The sequence below is a fragment of the Balaenoptera acutorostrata genome, chromosome 11 (genome assembly GCF_949987535.1).
Source record: "Balaenoptera acutorostrata chromosome 11, mBalAcu1.1, whole genome shotgun sequence".
NCBI lineage: Eukaryota > Metazoa > Chordata > Mammalia > Artiodactyla > Balaenopteridae > Balaenoptera > Balaenoptera acutorostrata.
Window position 1 is genome coordinate 9,192,856 of NC_080074.1, and position 14,019 is coordinate 9,206,874.

General features: G+C 40.0%; 1 protein-coding gene across 1 annotated transcript in view; it reads left to right on the forward strand.

Moving 5' to 3' along the window:
- The window catches only part of ENTHD1 (ENTH domain containing 1), a 115,464-nt gene extending 104,140 nt beyond the window's left edge, over nucleotides 1–11,324 (forward strand). The window contains exon 6 of the mRNA XM_007189090.1: nucleotides 10,720–11,324. Within this exon, the coding sequence (XP_007189152.1) occupies nucleotides 10,720–11,324 (605 nt within the window). The remainder of the gene's footprint in view (nucleotides 1–10,719) is intronic.
- The last annotated feature ends 2,695 nt before the right edge of the window (nucleotides 11,325–14,019 follow it).

Below are 14,019 nucleotides of genomic sequence, written 5' to 3' on the forward strand. Positions count from 1 at the left end.
CATGGCAGCCCTGTGCCCCTATCCCATGCCTTGCCCTATGCATTTCTTCCATTGGCTGTTCCTTTATAAACCAGTAGTAAGTAAAGCATGTTCCTGAGTTTTGCGAGCCATTCTAGCAAATTATCAAACCCAAGGAGGGGACCATGGGATCCTTCAATATATAGTCAACAGATCCGAAATAGAGGAGGCCTGAACTTGCAATTGGCATCTGAAATGGGGGGCAGTCTTGAGGGTTTAAATCCTTAATCTCTGGGGTCTGCACTGACTCTGGGTAGTGTCAGAATTGAATTAAATTGTAGGACACCCGACTGGGTGTCCACAGAGCACAGGAGAAATCCTTCGTGTGGAAACCCCACACGTTTGGTGTCAGAAGTGATGTGAGGGGCTTCCCTGGTGGCGCAGTGGTTGAGAGTCCGCCTGCCAATGCAGGGGACACGGGTTCGAGCCCTGGTCTGGGAGGATCCCACATGCCGCGGAGCAACTAGGCCCGTGAGCCACAGTTACTGAGCCTGCGCATCTGGAGCCTGTGCTCCGTAACAAGAGAGGCCGCGATAGTGAGAGGCCCGCGCACCGCGATGAAGAGTGGCCCCCGCTTGCCACAACTAGAGAAAGCCCTCGCACAGAAACGAAGACCCAACACAGCCATAAATAAATAAATAAATAAATAAATTAATTAATTAAAAAAAAAAAAAAAAAGAAGTGATGTGAGAAGAGTAGGAAACTAGTTCACATTTAGTTGGTCCCACATTCACCTCAGTTTTCCCCGCTTGCATCGTCTGCTTATTAGCAGAGCAGGATGATAGAAGCTGAGGGAAAATTAGAGGCCTGGGCTTTCCACAGTCTCACTGAGCTTGGGAGGTAGGGTTGGAGTTTGGGACTTCCAAGGTGTCAGGGACTCAAGGGGCCAATATTCCAGAGGGAAGGGAATCACAGAGAAAAAGTCCATAAGTCTTTGTATAATTTCTTACTGTTACATTTGCCTGCTGCTAAACTCATGTTCTGGATAAGATGCCGAGAATCGAAATGGGAAGCAGCCAACCAGTTTAGCCATCCTAAATGGGAAGAGGCTGACGAGCTAATCAGAGATTCTCATAATCTTGTGGCACTAAGAGACAGAGGTTGGAGTTCAGGATATGCCAAACTGTAGGGGCTCTGGTAAATACTCTGTGCTTTCAGCTGGGCTCTCTAACAGGCTACACCCTAAGCATCAGAAGTACACTCTAGGAGTAAGGACAAGCCAGAAATAGAACAGCCCTCCCAAATGCTGAAACCGAACTTCAACTAGAACAAACTGTCTGGAAGACAATGAAATTCTTTCTTGAGAGCTGCTACAATTTTTCATGCATAATGTTTGGCATTCAACAAAAAATTACCAGGCATACCAGGAAATGAACAAATGACCAGAAATACAGGAGAAAACAGACAACAGAAAGAGGCTTACAAATAATCGAGATACTGAAGTTTTAAGGTAGGTACTTTAAAATAATTATGATTAATATAATCAAGAAAACAGAAGAAAAGATGGGGAATTTCATCAGAATAGAATACTACTATCTATAAAAAAAGAATCAAGTGAATTCATGAATTCCAAAGCTGAAAAATATAGCAACTGAAATTAATACCTTGAGGGTACTGTTCACTTCACATGGCCTGAGACGTCAAAAGAGAGAGTTCAGCACTGGCAGAGAAGCTGAAAATTTATGAGGGAAACCCTGAAAGGGAGGGAGACTCAGATGGAGTCTCAGATTCCATTTATAAACTCTGCCCAAATCCTTGACTGCTAAACTGTATGTGTAAGGGAAGACCCCAGTGACTCGTGGAAAAATAAAAGAACACTGGAAATTATAAATATGTGGGTAAATATAAAATACTATATATTTTATTTTTAATTCTAATTTGAAAAGTAACATACAACTGTTTAAAGCAAAAAATCTTAATACTGTATTTTGGGTTTTAAAACTTGTGTAAATGTAATTACATCACAACATAGCACAAAGAATGGCTGACTTGCATAGTTGTTAATGGCACAGGTTCTGGAGTCAGACTGCCTGGGTTCATAATCTCAGCTCAACCACTAATTGTGTGACCTTAGGCAAGGCCCTTGACCTCTCTGCATGTCAGTGTCTCCATCTATAGGACAGAAGTCATGATGGCACTGCCACATGGAACACAGAGGCCGTTATAGGAAAGGATTCGACGTGAGAGAAAGGAGACAAGAGCCGGGGGGTGAGGTAGGGGCAGAGATCCCAAGATGAAGCATGATGTGGGGAAGGCAGACTAGAATCCAGACCAGAAAGAGAGTCACCTCATGCTGCGGGCCCGTAAGGGAAGAGCAGAAAGGCTGTACCAGATGTGAGGGAAGGGTTCTGTTGTTTTTAATAATTTAAATGCGTTGAGCCTTCGTGGGCCACACTCTATGTGTCATGGCCTCAGGATCTTATTGTCTGAGGTCACCTACCAAGCCTGAGGGTTTGGAGTGGTAAAAGGGCTGTGAAGAGCCTGGAGATTTAGAACAGCCAATCTAGAGAATGGAAGAGGGAGCTGATAAGACACTGAGAAGACGGAGGAGTAGTAATTTGTAATCCAGATTTGCAGCCGCCTGTGCTTTTCTCCTGTACCGCTGAGCATCCCAGGGATAGGAATGAAAAGGGTAGATATTTAAATTGAAATAGGATTAGGACAGGGATTGGGGAACTGCAGCCTTTTGGTCCACAGCCTGTTTTTGTAAATAAAGTTTTATTGGAAAACAGCCACACTACTCAGCTTGCATATTGTCTTTGGCTGCTTTTGTGCTACATCAGCAGAGCTGAGTAGTTCAAACAGAGACTGTATGTACCACAAAGCCTAAAAGATTTACTCTCTGGTCCTTTATATAAAAGGTTTGCTGACTCCTGAATTAGGAATTAGTAGCAGGTAAGGCAGAAGACGTGTTGGCAAGGGGGTAGCTAGAAAATGGCTGAAGTGATGGATCCTGGGATTCTAGACTGGACAAGAAAGGAGCCAGAACCAGGAGGCACTGATAGAGAGAAAATAGAAGGATCGTTGCATCTATTGTCTCAATGAGGCCAAAGTGTAGGTGTATTAAAAGGAATGTAAAAGGAATCTAAAAGGCTGGAAGTAATTGAGAAGAAAAGTAATCTTGGAAAACAAGATTTCAGAGTAGGGCAGTTGTGAGTGATGACATATTCTAGGGAATACTCAGAGGAATGGCTGAAGGTCATTGTGGTTGAGGAATTCAAGAAATGATGAGGCCAGGATGGATGGCTAGTCTCAGATGACGGAGGATAAAGAAGATAGTACCTGTTTCCTGGTTTTCTTTTAAGAAATATTTGTTTACAGGAAGGCTCCAGGTCTGATGTTATAAACTCTTTGGAGATAATGAGCTGGGCAAATTGAAAAATACTTGCACACTCATATTTTAGCAGTTCACAAATATCAGGGAGGCTGTCTGAGGCAGCCACCTAATACACTTCAGTATCTTTACTGAATGAGAGGGATGGATTTGCTGCAGCGACCTCCTTTGACCCTTTGATGATAAATAACTCTGTTCCTAGAACAGCCCATTCCTTCTGCTTCTCTGTTTATTTAGAGCTCAAACTATTGTTTTAGGTCGTTAGTCGTTTAGTTTATCATGCACGCTAAAAAGGAAGAAGGAGCTAGTAAGTACTTAGAAGCCAGATCTGGTGGCAGGCAGCTTTCATTATAGTCTCATAAGCCACAGTTAGGGTAAGTGTGTTAGACGCACTGGATTTTACTTTCTAATTTGGGGGAGGAAAAAAAAATCTATACATTCTCACGTTGCGATAGTTGTGAGCATTCTCACTGGCTTCGTCCTTTCTTTCTGTCTCATCGGTTCCATTTTCTTACTCTGAATTTCAGCAGTAGTTGTTCTTTGTAGCTGTTTTTCAGTTCACCTTTGCTAGGGAAAGAAACCAAACATGACACACACACAAAGGACTTATTAACCATACCTTTTTCTTTTGGGCTATAAAAGCCTTCAGAGCTAGAACAATTAACAATTTCCCTAAGAAATGGGGAAAGTGATAGAAAACAGTTCTGCAGACCATCTCAGCTAACTCTGAGCTACTTGTCAGGCTGATTCAGAAGCACCGTGCAGAGCAGAGCATTGAAGGGAGAGGGGAGTCTTATCACCTGCCGGGGAAGTCACAGCACAGGTGCTCCCTGTCCCCCAGACACAGCCCCGACAGCTCTTCCAGCTGTGCAGCCCCTGCCTGCTTTTGTACAGACAAAAAGATACACTGATTTGATTTTTTTAATTTAGTGAACCAAACTTATACTTCATAGGTAAGTGAGTAAACTCATCTTTAATCCAGTAATCCAATTTTCCTAATACAAATGTAGCATAAGTGATTTATAATCACTTATAATGAGGCAGACTTATTAGCATTTCTCTGTGTTACTCCTAAATCAGGTTCTTTTGTGTAGCTTATTTATAATAATGGCATTAAAAGTAAAATTTCAAATATTACATTAAAAAAATTGAGATCTAATTCATGTACCATAAAATGCACCATTTTAAAATAGACAATTTAGTGGTTTTTAGTATATTCTTAGAGTTGTACAGCCATCACTACTGATTCCAGAACGTTTCCATGACCCTCAAAAGTCCTGTACAGGGGCTTCCCTGGTGGCGCAGTGGTTAAGAATCACCTGCCAAGGCAGGGCACACGGGTTTGAGCCCTGGTCCGGGAATATTCCACATGCCACAGAGCAACTAAGCCCATGTGCCACAACTCCTGAGCCTGTGCTCTAGAGCCTGCGAGCCACATCTCCTGAGCCCTCATGCCACAACTACTGAAGCCCATGCACCACGAGCCCATGCTCCACAACAAGAGAAGCCACTGTGATGAGAAGCCTGCACACCGCAACAAAGAGTAGCCCCCGCTTGCTGCAACTAGAGAAAGCCTGCGAGCAGCAACAAAGACCCAACACAGCCAAAAAATCAATCAATCAATCAATCAATTAATTAATTAATTAATTTTAAAAAGTCCTGTACACATGAGCAGTCACTCCCAGTCCCCCTCACCCCAGCCCCTGGCAACCACTATCTACTTTCTATCTCTCTGGATTTGTCTATTCTGGACATTTCACATGATGGAGTCATGCAATATGTGGCCTTCTGTGACTGATTTCTTTCACTGAGCATCATGTTTTCAAGGTTTATCCATGTTGTAACATAAATCAGTACTTCATTCCTTTTTATGGCCGAATAATATTCCAATGTATAGATAAACACATTTTATTTATCCCTTCATCAGTTGATGGACATTTGAGTTGTTTCCACTTTTTGGCTGTTATGAATAATTCTGTTACGAAGATTTTTGTAAATGTCTCATTTTTTTAACCATAGAACAAAATCACAATAGTTTAATTCATGTGTGTAGGTAACTTGACAGCCATTATATATCAGTGAGGAAGACTGAAAGAGATGAATTGGAGAATGAAAAAAAAAATCCCTCTGTTGTACAGTGAACTGTTTAGTTGACCAAAGACCTGCTGCTAGCAGAAAAATTTCCATTTCCTGCTAAAGAGAGTTTTAAAATATTTCCAGAAGTGTATTTGTCATCTTATTTTTGCAGCCCAGTACTTCCAAATGCTTTTTAAGTTTAAAATTGTAATATGATAATTAACAGACCCAATGTTATTCGTGAGTATAAAAAGTTAGAGATAACACATCAGCATTTGGAATAATTTTGTCAGTGCTATATATATTCAAGTGAGTGCAACGTTCATTAGCATGCATGTATCACACAGTGAGATTTTTACAACCAGCCATTTACTGCAGCTTATCTGCAATATTCTCTGCATTTCAGCTCTGGGGGGTGGACTGTATGAAGAGGATGCTTGTTAACAAATAACCTCTTTAATGAGCCAGAGAAGGGTCACTAAACAGGCAGGGAGATGCACCCTGAAGTGCAGTGTGCAGCGTCTGGCACAGCTGCAGCGTGTTTGGAAACAAAAGTAAATTGGCCTGCGGCAATTAGAGATGAAGTGGCTTTTTATGAGCAAAAGCATCCTGTAGCCTCTGAATCAAAGCTGCAGAACTGTAAATAGTGAGAAGCTATTTACTCAGCAGTTGTAGCTACAAAGCAGAAGGAGGGTGGGCATACAGTAAAAAGCAGTGCTTCTCAAACCTGAGCATGCAACAGAAACGCAGGTTTGACAAACTCCGTTTCCTGAGCCCAACCCATCCCCCCAAGTATCTGATTCAGTTGGTCCGGGGTGGGGCCCAAGAAGTTCATCTCTAACAAATAACCACGTGCTGCTGCTGCTGGTTCAGGAACCACACTCTGAGAAACACTACACATGAAGTGGAATACCAGATATTCATCCCGTCACACATGTGTGACTATCATAACTGTGTTATCTCTACATGTATAACATGATATTAATATTTGACTCAAATATTATTTTCCTCCCGGCCTTCTTAAATGTTCCTTATGAAATCATTCTTCCTGACCAGAGTGAATTATTTCTAGAATAGTTTCTTAGTACTCTTAACATATGTGTTTTGGGTCCTAGAGTCTTAGAATCTCACCAAGGATATATAGTTCTGTCACATGATGCATTGATCTGGCCTGAAACATTCCTGCCAAACGGTCATTCAGGCTGTGCATGAGCTCCATGAGTATCAAGAAACTCACCACTTCCCAAAGCAGCTCATTTCATGTGTGGAAAACCATGACTATTAGAAAGTTTTCTTTTTTAAATTGAGCTGAAATCTCTTTTCCTATTACTTTCACCTGTTAACCCCAGTTCCAACTTGTGCACAATATGAGAAAAGGGAGATAAATATTACTAAGATTTTGTGACTATTTTCCAATAACCAAATATAGCCTCTTACCCTTTGTCCTCCTATCCCTTTTTGAATAAAGATTTGCATATCCATCAACCATTCCTTATATATCTTTATATAAGGAATGGTTGTCATATTCCCTCACCATCCTGGTTGCCTGCCTTCTCAATTTTATATCCAGAATTTAACATAATTCTCTAATACTGTAAAAATAATTATAATATAGTAGAATGGTGTGGACTTAGAGCTTAGTGGGTTAGATTATATGGTTTAACATCAGAGACTAGAATTTGAGTCTCATCTCTGCCCCTTTTTAGTCCTGTGATCTTGGGAAAGTTTCTTTGCCTCTTTGAGATTCCTTTGCCTCATGTTTTAAATGGGGTTATAGGGACTTCGCTGGTGGTGCAGTGGTTAAACATCCGCCTGCCAATACAGGGGACACAGGTTTGAGCCCTGGTCCCGGAAGATCCCACGTGCCACGGAGCAGCTGAGCCCGTGCGCCACAACTGCCGAGCCTGTGCTCTGGAGTCCGAGAGCCACTACTACTGAGCCCACGTGCCACAACTCCTGAAGCCTGCACGCCTGGAGCCCATGCTCCGCAACAAGAGAAGCCACCGCAATGAGAAGCCTGCGCACCGCGGCGAGGCGTGGCCCCCGCTCACCGCAACTAGAGAAAGCCCGCGTGCAGCGTGCAGCAACGAAGACCCAACACGCCAAAAATAGATTAAAAATAAATAAATAAATTTATTTTAAAATAAAATAAAATAAATGGGGTTATAAAGCCTACTCCACATGTTGTTATTGGAGTGTGGTGCTAAATAAAGAGAATTAGAAAATAGCTATTTGAAAAGCAATTTAAATCCTTAGACTTTTCCTCCTTGCCAAATAGATAAACAATTGCCCTGAATATTCACCCACTCTTACAACCTCTGGCAGAAGTCTGGAGATTTGTTTTCTGGAGAAGGTAGGTGGAGGGTCTCTGAAATGAGAGATGCTAGGTAGAGTTGAGTGTGCAGGTCCTATAACAAACACTACAGGATTAAGTGACCATATGCAAACCAAATGCTGAATGCTGAGAACCCTGTCCCCTTTCCCTGCTAGACTCCCAGCACACCGGGAGCCAGATCTTTACCTTCTAGGCAGGAGAGAGAAACTGTTCTCACAAGAACCTATAACACTCAGAGGAAAGAACCAAAGATACTGACATTAGTGGTTCCCCAACAGATGACCCACTCAGATGACTATACACTGAAGCTCAGTGTTGACAAGTCTCACACTTACACTCAGAGATTCCTATCAACTTCGTAATTTTTCATTCTTAATCATAAGCAGACAGCAAGGTGTTCCAGACATCTGAAAGAAACTTCTAATGTGGAACATTGAAACAAGGCATAAGAGAATATGTTTCACCCATGAAACAAAAACAGGGTGTTACAAAAAGAATTTCTGAGAACCCCCAAAAAATAGCTCTTGGAAGTTAAAAATATAAGAGCAGAAATTAGCAACTCAGTGGTAGGATTGAAAGCTAAAGTTGACAAAACTCTCTGAGGAAGTAGAGCACAAAGACAAAGGTAGGGAAGATGGGAGAGAAAATGAAGATTAGAGGACTATTCCAGGAGGTCTAACACCTGGACTAGTTAGAGGTTCGGAAAAAGAATACAGAGAAAACAGAGAGGAGAAAATAAATTATTAAAGCAGTAAAGAAAATTTTCTAAAGCTGAAGGAAATGAGTTCCTGATTAAAAGTCAGTTGACTTTCAGTTGACCTCAATGAATAAAAAAAGTCACCCTTGGGGCACACAGAGAAGCCTCCAAACACGGCAGACCAAGAGGAAATTCTATGAAACTTCAGAGGTAAAACCGTTACATACAGTTATATACAATGAATGGAATGGCTCCCACTCCAGAGCAGCAATACTGGAAGCAAGAAGACAGTGGAATTTTGCTTTCACAAGTCTGAAAGAAAGGATTTCTGACCCAGAATTCTTTACCTAACCAAATATCATTAAGCCTAAAAGTAGAACATGGACATTTTCAGACACGCGAGTTCTCAAAATTTTACTTTTCGTTCATCCTTTTTCAGTGAACTACTGGAGAACACGCTGCTCCAGCACGAGAGTAGACCAAGAAAGAGAAAGACCTGGGATTTAGAAAGCAGGAGGATGGCAAAAGGACATGTCAGATGACAGCTGTGAGTGGAGCTCAGAGTGTCGCTGTGTGACTCAGAACACAAATATGCGGAGGCTTTCGTCATTGGCATGCCCATTACCACATACCCTCTTTTTAATCCAAGGATAGAATATCTGGATAGGGCTGACCTAGATTCTTAAGTGTGCTTGTCCTGTCTTGACCGTGTGTTAATGAAGTTCCTACTTTCCTTTTTGTGTCCTGCTGCTGCATCAGCTGAGAATACTCATTTCACCCCCAAAAGTTTTGTGATTGGAATTCTTTCCTGAGAACTGGAGATAGGCCTCAGAGAGCTTTGAAGCAGAAAATAGAAGCTGCCTGCCCTGGCCACATTTTTTTTACAGGAGGTCCAATTTAGTTTAGAAGGACATGAATATGTAAAATAAATAAAATTAACATAGAAAGATAAGTGCTAAATGGTAAGCATTAATTCCCCTCTTCTATGACTTATAGTCAATAAGTTTGTTTTGTTTTGTTTTGTATTTTTAAGTAACAAGCCCAGAGTTAGTTACAAAGACTTTAGCACTGGAATTTGCCAATTTTTACCACCTAAGACATAAGTGAACGTAAATAGACATTCCAAGGAGACAAGAAAAAGTTCTGTGCCCAAGAAAGTTTGGAAAACACTTGAATAAATTACAGGTGGCCCTTGAACAACATGGGTTTGAACTGCATGGGTCTACTTATACATGATTTTTTTCAATAAACACGTAGTACAGTACTACAGGATCGGAGGTTGATTGAATCTGCTGATTCAGAACCTCGGATATGGAGGGCCAACTGTAAGGTTATACAGGGATCTTCAAATGTGCAGAGGGCCAGCGCCCCTAACCGCCATGTTCAAGGGTCAGCTGTACTGTCGATTTCTCAGAACCTTAAATCTGCTAACGGACATTGTTAATCTCCTAATGGGAGGCACAGTATGCAATTGGCTAGTCTTGACTTTGAAGCCCTGTTCTCACAAAACGTCTTTTTACATCTTAAGGAACACAGTGTTCCCCAGAACAGTTTGGGAAATAATGATTTAGAATGAAGTGTGAAAGAAGAGATTTAATATGATTTTGCCTGAAGGGAAGTTTAAAACATTATCAAATTTTTAATTTTATGGAAAATAGGCTTAGAATGCTTTTTATTTTACTTACAGTTTCTTGGTGGAAAAAAAAAATTATATACATGTGCTGAAGTGTCCTGGATCTCAGATGGCTTGGACTCAGTCTTGACTATATTTGACCGTTAAGAGAAAAAGACTAGTTTTATAACTGTGGGGTACTTGTAGTTGGTTGTTCATTTTGCCATAATATTTTCTGTGAAAAAAAAAAATGAAGGAATCTAAGTTACAGGTTTCTCACACTTTCTACTTTAAATGTCAACTTAAAATGCTGGCAGTGAGTAGAATACCATGTAATACTTTACTTTTCTGCTCTCTCTGGTAAGTGTAGTGTAAAAATATATTGGGCAAGGTTTGAGAGTCAAGATGAATATTGATATTTCTATTTTAGTTTCATTTCCATGGTATTATTGATATATAACACATCTTTAGATTCTCTCTATTTCCTGCTTTGGGTTTATTTGGGCTTATTATGACGAGTTAACATATAAAATTCTAAGTAATTTATTTAAGTTGAGACCAGATAGGATTTTACACTGTAAAATGATTTTAGCTATTACTGTCATTTGTATGTTGCCTAATCTTCGTCTGTCATTTATACATTTTAGTTTCAGCTGCCTCTGAGGGAGCCTCCTCCTTTTCTACTTTATCCGCGTCATCTCCTGATTCAGCCTCTCCAGAGAAGTCTGTTCATCTCTCACCCCCGGTTTTGGCTGGACCTTCCTTCTGGACTTTGTCCCATCAACAATCTTCTTCTGCCTCTGTTAAAGATAAAGATAAGACAGCCAGGGTTCATCACCCTTTTGCTCCTAGGGGCCCACTGTCCTCTGATGAAAAGGAAAATGACCACCTCAACCTACTGGAAATTCTTCCAGACAACTCTGATTCTGCCAAAAAGAAGACAAGTCCTATTTCTAGCAGTAATTGGGTAGCATTTTCCACCCAAAATGTAGACCATTTCACCTCTATGTCCTGTTCTAGTTTTCAGGCAACCAAAGACCTGCCTAGGGAGCCTGAAACAAACGATTCCACTAACGTTCTTCTAGGGGAGGTGAAAAACGCAATAGTTAAATTACATGAAGATCTGAGCATGGTGATACAAGAACTTAATGTCATCAATAGCCATCTGGTAAGCATGAGTGGGAATAGTCCACAAACAAACAAGTCTCTGCAGTTTCCCCAGTATTCTGAGGGGGGCTCACATCGAGTCTAACAATCTCAATAGCCATTTTTTTTATAGAACTCATGTGGTGTCACTTCCCAAGGACTAAGAAATTAACCTTTTATAGATTCTCATTACTATGGCAAAAATAGGGTTGTTGGTTTGATTTTTCCTTGTCAGGTTTATTAAACAAGTATATTTCAAACCAATAAATTCATTTGGGTGGTTTATTCTTTACAGAAACAAAGAATCACCTTTGATAATATTTTCAGGTTTAGATATTAGTTCATTTGAAACTGAAGAGAATTTCATTCTTCCATGCTCTGTACTTTACCTCAAAATACATTGAGCACTAGTGAAAGTTGTGGTCAGACTTCAAACTGCAAATGACTATTCTAGAGCTTTTGGATAAATTGGTAGTAAGAAGCCCTTCATTTTCCATCTGTTTGGAGATTCATTGTTAACAAACCTTTGCCTTGATTTAGGAGAACTGAGTCTGGAGTATACATTTCACATGTTCTCATGTCAAGTTTCAGGTTCTGCAAACCAAGGGCCAGAAATCTTTCCCTTCTTGCGAATGCCACCGTTGGTTGAGAGTTAAGTTGAGACAAGTAGGACGTGGAACAGGTGGTTTGTTGTTGTTGTTGTTAATGTATATTGCAAAGTGAATTTAAATGTGTACTCTTTTTCTTGTATTTTGGAAAATAAATTTGGTGTTTTTCATCTTACATGTATCTTTTTAATTCTTTAAGACTGCCTTTCAAGTAGAAATGTCTCAATTATTTATAGGGAAAATGCTCTGGTTTTGGGATTACAGACCATTGTTTTTCAATCCTGCTGCAGATTAGAGTCACCAGAGGACTTCCCTGGCAGTCCAGTGGTTAAGACTGCGTGCTTCCACTGCAGGGGAAGTGGCCAGGGAACTAAGATTCCTCGTGCCAAGCAGTGCAGCCAAAAAAAAAAAAAAAAAAAAAAAAGGTGGTAGAGTCACCAGAGAAGCTTTTGTTTTATTTCATATTTATTTGAAAGAATAGTGTAAAGGGCTCCATGTACCTGTCACTCAGTTTCAACAATTACTAACCAAAGGATAAAATAATATCTGATAATTTTGAAGAAGTATGAGACATTTAAAAAGCATTCTAATGCCCTGGGTGCCACTCCCAAATCAAAACTGATTTTCATCATGCAAACTCGGTTAAGAACTAGAGGGGACTGTTAGTGCAGGGACATGGGATGAGACAGGTAAGCCAATCAGAAGGCTGTTGAAGTTAGCCAGGTAAGAGTTGATGTGGCTCAAACCAGGGTGAGCATAGTAAAGGAAAGTGAGAAGTGATTCGTTTAGGGATTTGCTGATGGGTTGGATAAAATATATGAGAGAAAGAGAGGAGTCAAAGATGAACCCAAGGTATTGGACTAAGCAACTAAAATTCAGGATGAAGTTACCATCAACTGAGATGAGGAAAGTTGAAGACAGAAAAAAAATTGAGGCATCCATTTTGTTAAATATCAGATGTCTATCAGATAACCAATTAAAGATATCAAGTAAACAGTTGGAGATGAGAGTGAGTTTGAGAGACAGGTCTAGATTGGAATGGAGGCTGAGAGTTAGTAGTTGATTTTTATTTAGAGCTATGAGACTGGATGAAATCACCAAAGGAGTCAGTGTGATAGTGGAAAAGAGTTGAAGACCTGAGCCCTGGGGCATTCTAACATGAGATCAGGAAGAAGTTTGGGAACCAATGAAGGAGCTGAGAAAGAGCCGCCACTGAGGTAGGAACAAAAAAAATACAGTGTGTAGTGTTTGGAATCCAAGAGGGTTTTTCTATTCTTGGCCCTTTTGTCTTCCATATGCATTACAGAATCATCTTGTCAAGTTCTTTCCAAAGCCCTATTAGATTTTGAACAAAGTTGCATTAAGTCTATTAATCAATTTGGGGGAATTTTTAAAAATTTAATCTTCTAATCCATGAACATGGTATATCTCTATCTATGTCCATATAAATGTTCTCCTAATGTTTTTCAATAGGCTCATTATTTCTCCCACAGAGGGCTTCTGTTTCTTTTTTAAAGACCTAATTCTTTGTTCTTGATATTTTTATGCTATTGTAAGTGCTACCATTTTGCTAACTTACCATTTTTTAATTTTAGAATAGAATAGTTTATAAAAATGTTCAGTGTACGGTTGTACATTGCACATCCATATAGCCTTTATTCAGATTCACCAATTTTTAACATGTTGCCATGTTTGCTTTAGCTCCCTCTGTTGCTAAACACATGTATGTCTGTATACACATTATGTAGGTAGACACACACAAAAACATGTTTTGCTGAGCCCTTTGAAAGTAAGTTTCAGATATCATGACACTTCACAACAGAATACTTCAGCATACCTGTTGCATGAATCAGGGTAATTATTTCCCAACCTACCTTCCAGTTAACTAATTCTCTCTTCAGCTATGTCTAATCTGTTGTTAAATCTCCCCATAGGGTTTTTAATTGAGTTATTGTATTTTTCATTTCTAGAATTCTACTTGGTTCTTTTAAAATCTGCTTTATTGCTTTTCATAGGTCTATGTTTCTTGCAGATATTTTCAAGCATATCTTTGTTACTAGGAATGGCAAGCAAACTAGTATAGAATTCTTACTAATAAGAACAGTAAGTAAACTAGAAAATATTCTTGATAGGAACTTTTAAGAATGGCTTAATACATGCATTTAAGGCTATAAATTTTCCTTTACATAGCTG